Source organism: Apium graveolens, chromosome 2 (assembly GCF_009905375.1).
Source record: "Apium graveolens cultivar Ventura chromosome 2, ASM990537v1, whole genome shotgun sequence".
Taxonomy (NCBI): Eukaryota; Viridiplantae; Streptophyta; class Magnoliopsida; order Apiales; family Apiaceae; genus Apium; species Apium graveolens.
The window spans coordinates 136,845,840-136,857,822 of record NC_133648.1 but is presented as its reverse complement, the minus strand read 5'-3'; the positions used below and the strand labels follow the sequence as shown (position 1 = coordinate 136,857,822).

The 11,983-nt window shown below is 35.3% G+C and overlaps 1 protein-coding gene across 1 annotated transcript; it reads right to left on the bottom strand.

Moving 5' to 3' along the window:
- Nucleotides 1–6,417: 6,417 nt before the first annotated feature.
- LOC141693620 (uncharacterized) lies at nt 6,418–6,777 on the bottom strand. Its single transcript, XM_074498775.1, has one exon. The coding sequence runs from the start codon at nt 6,775–6,777 to the stop codon at nt 6,418–6,420; it is 360 nt and encodes a 119-aa protein (XP_074354876.1).
- Nucleotides 6,778–11,983: the final 5,206 nt, after the last annotated feature.

Genomic DNA, 11,983 nt, shown 5'->3' with positions numbered 1-11,983 from the left:
GACTTGAAGCCATCATAATATTTTAAACATTTGCAGCACATTCAAACTTCAAGGTATATCAGATGGATATGAAAAGTGCTTTCCTGAATGGTGAGCTTGAAGAAGAGGTCTATGTGAAGCAACCCCCTGGTTTTCATAGATCATGAGTTTGAAGATTTTGTCTATTTTCTCTTCAAGGCTCTTTATAGTCTAAAGCTAGTACCGAGAACATGGTATGACACTCTCTCAGAATTTCTTCTTAAAAATGGTTTCACTAGAGGTGTCATAGATAAGACTCCATTTCATAAGAATTATAAAAATGATATCATACTTGTACAAGTCTATGTTGACGACATTATATATGGGTCTACGAATGATGCACTTTGTGCAAGGTTTGATAAGCTTATGCAGAATAGGTATGAGATGAGTATGATGGGTGAGTTGAACTTCTTTCTTGGACTTCAAGTGAGTCAGAAATCAGATGGTATCTTCATTTGTCAAATGAAGTACATCAGAGATCTTCTGAAGAAATATCAGTTGGAATATTCAACACCTGCTAAGACTCCGATGGCAACTGCCACAAAACTTGATTAAGACAAGTCTGGTAAGAAGGAGGACATCACTTATTATCGAAGCATGATTGGATCATTACTCTACTTGACTGCAAGTCATCCAGATATTATGTTTGCTACATGCTTGTGTGCACGGTTCCAAGCTAATCCGAAGGAATCTCATCTAATAGCTGTTAAAAAAATTTCATATATCAGAAAGGTACACCTAATCTAGGTATCTGGTATCCTAAAGATACGAGCTTTGATCTCATCGACTATACAGATTCTGATTATGCTGGTAGTAAGATTGATCGGAAGAGTACTTCAGGAAGCTGTCAGTTTCTTGGAAGAAGATTGGTTTCTTGGTTTAGTAAGAAGCAGCATTCAGTTTCTACATCTACTGCTAAAGCTGAATACATTACTACTGGAAACTGCTGCTCTTAAATTCTTTGGATGAGAATCCAACTCTGAGACTATGGACCTGACTTGAAGAATATTCCTATCTACTATGATAACACAAGTGTAATAGTAATCTCAAATAATCGTGTTCAGCACTCAAGGACCAAACATATTGATATAAGGTATCATTTCATTCAAGAGAATATAACGAATGATATTGTGGAACTTCATTATGTTCCCACAACGGACCAAATTGCAGATATTTTCACGAAGCCACTTGATGAAGTCACCTTCAATAAGTTGGTTAGTGAACTTGGCATGTTGAATTTGTCCAATTAATTGGAAATCAACAAATGTAATTTGGTGCGGGTAAACTTTACTACCCCAATGATGATTCTTTGAAGGGAAAGTAAGTTTACATATCTATATTCATTATATATCCATGTTTGTAAACTTGTTTTGAAGCTAACTGATTACCATGCATTAAATGTTATTTGCTAGTGGTAAGTAAGTTAGAGTTTTTGATGCAATATATGAGTTGTTTGAATGTTTACATGTTATATGTTTACTTTGATGCAAACACTCATGATATTGATATTTATCTTAGCACACACACACACATATCAATATTGTTTGCACTTTGATTTAAGATCATGTAATCTCTTTTGTGATTCTATCATAACTCTGATTTATAGGTTTAGATTTTGTGCAACTAGCTTGAGTACTCTGTTTATATTCTGTGTGATTGTATCATATTTTCTGAGTAATTCTGTATGATTGTTGAGTTTCAGACCCTAGGTAACTCTGACAACAGATTCCTTGGTCACTCTGATTCTCTGTTTATACTAGAATAACTCTGTCTGTTTTGTGCTAGAATAAATATGCAGCATGACTAGTGATAGTTATGACATATTTTTATGTTAGGAGTAGTTTTTAATTGGCTTAGTCTTGTGTTGACTACTCAATTGGTGCATACTTATTCGATATATTTTTCGCATAATTGATTGATTTTATGACTTAATTGATAATCCTTTGGACCAAACTCTGATGATCTAGCTATGCTTACTATGTTCAGTATATTAGATCTTGATATATTTCTTATACTCTGATTACCTTATGCAAGTCTTATAAGCTTGGAACAATGTTCACTCTGTTTCCTATATAGTATTGATCTATATTGGACTAACTTTGAAATGTTTTGAGTTAATGAGATTTGATTGAAAAGCATTGTCAAAAGAATCAGAAAGCATGATCATCTGAGACATCCTTCATGAATCCATATTATGGTAAGTAAAGGTAAAAGATCTCTGATTCCGAGACCACTCTGTTCTTGAACATTAAATTCTATGATATTTTACTTCGGATATTTGTGATCTTCAACACCCTCAGTGGTTTTGGGAACTCACTAGAGCCTATCAAACCTCATAGGTTCTAACCCAAGTCATTAGAACCAAACACTTCTCAAACAGTATTCCATTACCTTACTCAGATATATTCCCCATATTTTGTTCTGAGTCACTAAATTTTCTTGAGATATCAACTCAGTGATCAGACAAAATTACCATTTGGTATTGGAGTTGTGTTGAGAATGAGGGAGATAGTGCCAAAAAGCACCTCATAAGGAAGGAAAGGTCAACCCTACAACTCTGTCTCTCACAAAGAAGCATAGTAGTTATAACCTAAGACATCTGTAAGCCAATCTGTATTCTCTCAAAAGAATATAGAGCTGAAAAAGGCATATAAACAGTTACTAGGTGCATTCTTCCAACATAATGTTATCTATTGAAAATTCGCCTATCATCCAGGGAATCTGTATAAGAGTCACTACCCCTTGATTAATATATTTCCAATGCACATGTGAGATTCACATACATAAGGAAGGTATTGACGCATCAATCATTGTCAAACCATATCAAGGTCAATGTCAGTGGTTAAAATCCTGGATCATGTTTCTTCTCTTTATCTCTGATTTTGAATGAGACATATGATCCCGGAAGTTGCTCGATCTTAATTCTCAGATCCTAGTCTATGATATGTGAAATGATTTTGGACTTTGATCTTTTGAGTTAAGATCTTGGAGACTCTGATAAGTCCTCACAGACTTTAGAAGAAATCTTTGATCCCTAATGGCATATCATTGATCATTGGTTATCTTCCCTGAATTCAGATCTGGAAATGATTTTGACTTTGTCAAAATTACAGCTCATAAATAAGGACTCAGATATTATTTGACAAGTTTATGAGGTATACTTCTTCATGGAAGTTGAGGGATATCAGGAATTCTGCCACTTAAGGGAATCCTAATTCACCCTCTCAGAAGGAACATTTCTGAATCTCTTAACTGAGAGTTTCCATTCTTGAAGATGGAAGGCAACTTTTCTATGAAAAGGATTTTCTCACAGGTACACTTGAATGTTTGGAGCTTTGAGTAAGTGACACACTGTGAGACTGAGTCACAAACACTTGAGTGTAGAGTGGAGTGAAACACAATGTGAGATCACTAAACATAAATCACACACTTGCACTATGAGGAATGGTTACCAAATAATTTCTTCACTTGGTTGGTTGATCCTAAGGTTCTACTATGAATACATTTTGAAGGATTACTCAACTAAGGGGGAGAGATTATAAAGAGATTATGGACTAATAGTCTTTCTGAAACTAAATGAGGGATTTCTAACTTTATTGTACTAAGGAAGGGATTCTTCATCTTAGGGGGAGATATTATTGGGTTTCATTTCTGGATTCCAAAATGTTTTCTATGTGCTTTATGGGAAGATCTGAAGGTTATTGAAGACAGTATTTGGAAGACGTATCTATCTGCAACTTTACACAAGGGAGAGAAGAATTAGTTCTCTGCTGATGCTGAATGCATTAGAAGATGCGGTAGATATAAGATAGTATTATTTCCAAGTCCAAGATTGAAAGTTGAAAGCTGTTTGAAGATTTTTGGTTATGGTTAGTTGAGTTATACTCCAAACCGAGGCTTCTCCATTATTATTTGACCATCAGGTGTAACAGTCAAATAGGGCGAGATTGTTGAGCAAGATTGAAGCTGTACGTATAACTCAACAATACTGGTTTGGATAACTCAACATAGATCAAGGACTTTGAAATAATCTATGTTCCACTAGAATCAATACAGATCGTTTATTGGGCATATACACGAAAGGTTTTGTTAGCTGAAGTGAAGAAGATGTCAACATTGATCCGTATGAAATTCATTAATATATTAAGGCATCGGAGGAATAAGGTTGGAGTCATTCGAAGCAGTTATTAGGATCAGTATGAAGACCTCAAGGATTCCTAATGAAGTTGGTTATCTTTGGTAGAAGACTTAACAATGGTTTGTACGGGTATAATACGAAGGCCTGAGAGCGGAACTGGTCATTTGTGAACCTGACCCTTGCACTAGACGCCAGTGATCTGTGAAAGGAAAGGAGTATTATTTTTAAAAATACTGTTAAGTGGATTTTGCACTCGAGGAGACTGGAAATATTTTGAAGTGCGAAAACCCGGAGATCAGAAAGTTTGAAGATATAGAGGAATACAACTCGAGGATTTACATGATTTATTTTGAATCAATGACTGATTTTTTTAAATGAATAAATGGAAATTAATTTATTTATTTATTTAATTTTATATCACAATTGATTTTAAAATAAATAAATTAATAATTGATTTTTTATTAAATGAATAAATGAATAAATGAATTCCAAATCGTTTATTTATTTAACTTAATATCAATATTTAATTTTGGAAAAATAAATTTAGGTTTAATTTTTAATTAAATAAATAAATGAAATCAAATTCATTTATTTATTTATTTATTTAAATTAATTATTAAATGTTTATTTTTTTGAAACTGCAAGCCTGTTTATTCATGCATGCATGCATGCATTCGTTTTTTGAACAAAAAAATGAAACCAAACGAAGTCTTGTGCAAAGGAAAAGAAGAAATAGCCGCGGGACCCACAGCCTTACAAAATCAAAAGAAACGAGTACAATACAATCAGAAAAATGGCAGGTTTGTGGTTCAGTTATTCAATGCAAAGGGAATCCGCGTGACACTCACGCGACTGACTTTCATTCTTCTTTTCGCGCGTGCTTTACAAATCTCTCCTCCTGGCTTGCCTTGTTATTCAAATACAAAGCTCATGAGTCGCAGGTTGCAACTTGTCAACAAAATTCCAAGGCAATACTCCCCTAGCTATTAGAGTCGCAGGTTAACGTTGAACAAAAAATCAATATCCATCCTCCTGTTTACTTACAAGGTCACACAGGTTATAGTTACTTGTTATTTTTTAAGGCAAGGCTGTACAAGGAGTATATCTTGGTCGAAGGTTAGATGGAAAATGCCGGGGTCGCAAGTTAAGATTTGCAAGCTGTAATATTCAAAATGTATGGACTCAAATCAGCCATGCGTTCCTCCTATCTCTCTTCCACAATCTACACATTCTATATAACCAAATTTTCAGCAGATGGGTAAATAACTTCTCAGCACATTCAAGAAACGAAGCTCTGCATAAATTTACTCTCGGAGAATTTTTCGATTTCATTTATTGAAATTAAGGAGAGAAGTGATGCCCAATTTGATTTACACCACATCCAAGTCTTACATATTGTAACACTCATTAGTTGTAGCCTATTTGTGTGTATTATCTATCATTTGGTAAAGGAGCTATAAATTATTAGAGTGATAAAAAGAACCCTAGATTGATAGAACACTATATTGTGTTTTTTATATTTGTTGCTCCTAATATTTGTATTTGGAGTTGTAAGCAAACCTCCAGGTAATTATCCTTTTAAATAGAAAGAATATTTACCCAGAATCTCTTTGTGTATTTATTTCATTTTAGTTTTGATATTTCGCTGCAATTAATTTATAAAACAAAAAACATACATTCACCCCCTCTGTATGTACCTTTTGGACCTAACAAAGATTAAGGAGCCGGTTTCAGGAAGCAGCAACTCAAGGTCATCTGAGAAGGAAGGTTCTTCTGATGAGTGATTTATGTGGCCTTGCATGGCTTTAGTTTCCTCTTGTGGCTATGTTTTCAGAACTTATTTATTCGAACCTTATTAATTGTAAACTATTGGTCCTTCGGGAGTTTAACTCATGATCATTTGGGATCCCTATCGATGCAATTCATTTAGTTTCATTTAATACTTGTCTTTTATTTTCAGCATTTGGTCCTTCGGTACTTGCATTCTTTAAACACTCGTACTTAAATAAATTGGTAGATAAGATGATATAAATAAACTTGTACAAATAGATAATATCTCTTAGAAATGGGTTCAACCCTTACAATCTTCATTGACCTTATTTATAAACTTAATTCTAAGTACTAGGAACATGTAGTAAATGTGCTAAACATAATAAACCTTCAGGTTTGAAGCATGCCAAGTGCGGGGCACTTCATCATCATTTAGGGTTTCTAACTTGTAGGATCCATCCCAATATCTTGTTGACCTTATAAGGTCCTTCTCAGTTAGAGGCTAGTTTTCCCTTCTCCCCGATTCCTGATGCCTCAATCTTCCTGAGAACCAAGTCTCCTTGCTGAAAGAACCTTTCTTTAACCCTTCTATTGTAATAGAGGGAGGCTTTTCGCAGATGCTCTGCATTACGGGCATTGGCTTTATCTATGAACTCGTCAATAAGATCGAGAGTGAGCATCATGCCTTCTTCATTGGTTTCTGGTACATAAGCTTCGATCCTAGGGGATTCATGCATGATCTCAAGGGGCACCACGACCTCGGCTCCGTAAGCCATCATAAATGGGGTAGCTTCAGTTATCACTTTGCAGGTGGTAAGATATGCCCATAGTATAGGCAGCAACTCATCCATCCAAGTGTTTCTTGAGCGTTCAACCCTTTTCTTAAGTCCATCGAGGAAGATTCTGTTGGCAACTTCCGCCTGCCTTTTTTCTTATGGGTGAGCAACGAGGTGAAGTGAAGCTCTATGCTATTGTCATCGTAGTACTCTCTAAATTCTGCATTATTAAATTGTCCGTGGCAATGGATTCCAAATCGGCATATCACATTCTCCCAGAAGAATTGGGCAATTTTCTTGGTGGTTATCTTGTCTAGTGCTTTAGCCTCAATCTACTTTGTAAAGTAGTCTATGGCTACCACAATGAACTTCCATTGTCCCGATGATACAGGAAATGGTCCAAGTATGTCCATTCCCCACATTGGAAAAGGGATGGGTGTACTGATAGATGTAAGCCTCTCTGGGGGGCTATCGTACTATTGGAGCATGCCGTTGGAATCTGTCACATTTCTTCACATAATCCTTTGCATCGGCTAACATAGTTGACCAGTAAAATCCCAACCTAGTTATCTTGTGAGCGAGGGCCCTATCTCCCAAGTGTTGTCCACAAATCCCTTCATGGGCTTCTTTAAGTGCCTCATCTGCTTCAAGAGGTCTCAAGAACTTCAGGTACAGAATAACAAAGGACCTTTTGTAGAGAAGGCCTTCAATCAATGAATATCTCAACGCTTTGACCGACAGCTTGCGTGCCTCCTGGGCATCGTCGGGGAGCCACCCAGTCTCTAAGTGGGTCTTGATCGGGTCTATCCAACAGTGTTAGGTCACATACACTGTAGAAGGGGGTTGAATACAGTGTTTAACACAATCAAATCGAAATTATGAACACAAGTAACTGAACACAGATTTTATTCAACACAATAAACTCTGTTATAATATGGAACTGTCATCTCTCAGTGATGAACAAATTATCACGAGAGCTGCTAGGGTTACAAAGAATAATAACTTCGATAATGATAACACTTATAGTGTAAACCCTATGCATGTGTTTATATACTACACAGTTATAAGATAATGTTCTAATTGATATGGAATATAATTCTGCTTCCTAAAATATATCTGTGACGCCCTCAATCTCGGGGTTAGGAAATGAGGACTCACACACCTCTAATCTAGTAATTAAATATGCATAAACCCCGATTAACTACTAACAGGATCAACAGGATAAAGTATGAGACAAGATCACAACTACCAATCATAAAATATAACTTATAAACCCCAAATATCATTAAATAAACAATATCGATTCCGACTGGGAACCGACAGATAACCCATTGTATCTTTAAACATTCCAACTAGGTGCGAGCTCACTCTTATTTACCACTTCCTACTCTGGCAACCGGAAGCCCTCAACACGGTAGGGACCACCAGGTACGCTCTTACGAGCAGTGCGCCTAAGCCTGGCCATCTTCTTGCTTAACTGCCATGGTTAGATTAAAACAAAACAAATGAGTATAAAACTCAACAAGTAACTATATAGCAGTTCTATAATATCATTTCACAATATGCTTTACCAAACTCAGGGCATTCTACTTTATTTGATCTAGGTGGCAGATTTCCAGCTTTTGGGTTAAGGAAAGGTTTTGAAGGATAATGTGGGGCTTTCAAGGAACAAGGCTCAAAGCAGGACGAAAGCCGACATTCATCACAAACCATTAAAGGATCAGAATAGATCTTTCAAAAGAGGAAAGCAACAATATTTTAATATATGGAATCAATCATATGATCAACAAATTCAAGTATCAGGGTTCTCGAGCTTTAAGCTTCACAATAATATAATCAACTCTTTTCAAAGCAATATAAACCATTTCCATTTTCAAGAATCAATTTACTGAACAGAAAGTTTCAGTTCCCTTTTTAAATAATCATTTAGAACCCTTGATTGGATCACTTTATCTTTTCATTTCATTATATACGGGTGATCAGCCCGTATCGACCTCCATTCTGGTCTTTAAGGTACCAATCGGCATAATTTCAGCCTTAAGTTGGACTAGCCCCGCTAGCCTATTACCATGACTGGACTAGTCCCACTAGCCTCTTACGTCCCAATCCAATCCATCAGGAATTCATTTGGAAAACCTTGAGTTGGAAAAACAAATAGGTTTTCTAAAATTCATTTTATCATTACCAAGCATTTGAAATCATTCGGACTCTTTCAAGTCGAAACTCATTCTTAATTCATATTTTAAGGAAACAAAGTTCAGGGAGTGATTCAAAGATAAACAAGGAACAATTCATAAGGATACTGTATCAAGGATAACAAGGCACTTAAATTAGAAGGATCAACATCTGTGTAGGGATCAATAGGGTGATCGGGAAAACAGGGTATCATTAAACAGGGTTAAGAAGGATAATCAAAGGGTTCAATATAATCCATGGCTTAATAGATAACTTGAACAGAAAGGACAGATTATCAAAGGGTGGAATCATTAAGCTTATCAATAACACACTACACCATAAATGGCCTACAGCAACCCCAAGAAAATGTTACAACATGCCCAAAAAAGTGTTACCACAGCCAAAAAAAGCCCTAAGGTAACATAAAAATTAAGTTGCTTTTTTTCGAGTTACCTTTGGCCCCTAAGGTAACATCCTTTTTGGCCTGGTGTAACATTGACATTTGTGTTACAATAGCAGTCAAAGGTAACATCAAACTGTGTCTATAGTATCACACTATGTATGTTACCTTTGCACTTAGAATTTGTAAAAAAAATGGGGCCCCATGGGTGGGTCCCACAGGCGGCCCCAATTTAAGTACCTAATGTAACATATTTTTTTAAAAAAAATTTGATAGGATTGGTTTGTAAATTGAACATACCATAACCTGTATTTCATACAAGTCAATAAAATAAACAATCCAAACCAAACTTCAAATCAAGTTTTACAAACCCCCATCAAATACTATTACATTCAAAACTTCAAAATCTACCAACTACAACCATCATAAATCTACAATCTAAGGAAATCACAACAAAATGAACTAATTAAACCAACTAATTTACATCCAAAACTTGACCCTACCCTTCAGAAGCCCACTCCCTACTAGTAGGGAATATGGAACAATTGACTCACAAAACTTAGCTAATATTCACTCCAAAGACATATGTTCAGATATCAACTCATTTGGCTGGTGAAGTGATAATAAACTTTCTTGACACCTGCTTGGATGTGTTTCCCAGCACGAGGGCCATCCACCAACACACGTTCCCTACAATTCACATAATCCAATTAGTAAATATATATTAACTTCCAGGAATAATCATAGTATTAATTAACTTTCACATAATGACACCAACACTCCAGAGATCTGTCTGCGTTTAGACTTCAAGGTTATTGGAGGTTAATAAACCGAAAAATAAATTGCTGAGTTGGTAAAAATATTAGAGTTCAAGTTACTATATGTATATGTATATATGTATTTGTATATGACTTTATTGTCTTTAGTTAGAAGTTGGTGAAATTAATAACAAATTTGACCATATCTGGTTAGAAGTTGGTGAAATTAATAACAAATTTGAAGAACTATAGATTCATTACAACACCCCTGCCCCCTTTTGCCACTCACTCACATTAAGGTTTAGTGGTATCTCCTTCGCTTCCTTTACGGAATAAGAGGGAAGAGTGTTTCATTAGCAAAAAAACATTAAGAATAAACCCACCATATTGTTTTAGAAGTTGATTATAGTCCAGCAAAATTTGCACATTTGAGGATTCACCCCTTACGTGATTGTCAGAAGTTAGAAACCAATTTTTCTTCTCAGTTGCTAGTTTCCTGCAATTTATTGGGTGTTCCTTACCCTCTAGAATGAACTCGTAATAAAGCCTGTACAACCCAGCACAAAAATTGAATTCATGGCATTTACAGTTAGCAAGTACAATGCAGGACAAGTTACAAGTACATAAGAAAGAATAGAGGAAAATTGGAAGGGTGTTTCGGGGTTACATCTCAATTTTTTCTAGTAATATAAGATCTTCAATAATCTCCCTACTTTCTTATATTGATGCATGTGACTATCACTAAGTAACCGACAGGTTAAATATATATACAACTCCTTCACCATCAAAATGTATGACATGCAAGGTCTTAAACGTGGAAGCTGTGTAAAGATCCATCTTGCACATTAAAATTTATCAAAATAGACGTACTAATACTGGCCCAAGAATTAATGGCGAAGGAAAAGTGATTTACCAGAAACAAGTTCTGTAGTTAGAATCCTTTTACTCCGTATACCATCTATCACCATGGGAACATAACAACCTTATGTATTAGATAACAATTCATGAAATCTTTTCTGGTTATTCACCTCCAATTCATAGTCACATTCACGAGATAATTCTTCTTTAGCCACCTGCACAGATATTTTAGCATAGTACTATAAAAGAGGCACTAATACAACCAATACTAGTGAAACGATGGATAATTCCATACAGGAGTCGGAAATGTCCAGGCAATGAAATTAAGATCTTGTTGAACCTGGAAAGTTTTTTTTTAATATAATTGATGTAATAAAAGAATACAAAATATGTATAATCAAACTGCAAATGGAATACTGAATATGTATATTTGAAGTGCAAAATGAATACACGATATGGTAAAACATTGGATTCTTTCTCAGAGTTATACTCCCGCTTTTCCTTGAATAGATTACAAACATATTTCTACTCAAGCCACAATGAGATTAACCTATCTTGATGAATAAGACAGGGGACTATCTGAGATCAACTCGCAGTTTTATATAAAAACAGGATTTGTCGGGCCTATTTCAGAATCTAGATTCAAAAAGACCAACTAAATTTGCAGTTGTTATTGTGAAGGTCAAAATGAAGACACAAGGAAGGTAATCAGGACTTGTATATACATGTAAAATTGAAAGTATTTGCTATATATAAGGAGAAAAAAGATGACACGACTGACTATAACAAGTTTGATCGTAAAACATATTATAATGTACACATCGCTTACTTTTATAGCACTGTCAATGTACATTTGTTCTGGAAGCAGATTTGTGTAATCTAAAATCAGTTTCACATTATCGATGTCACTATCAATGATATCCGCAATGCCAGGATCCTGGATTTTCATAGCAACGTCCAAGCCATCCTTCGTGACAGCATGATATACCTAAAACATATTGTAATTACAAATAAAAAGAACAAAATATATTAATACTTGGCAGCAATGTTAATTGAAATAAAAGAAAAAATGAAATAATGTGAAAACTCT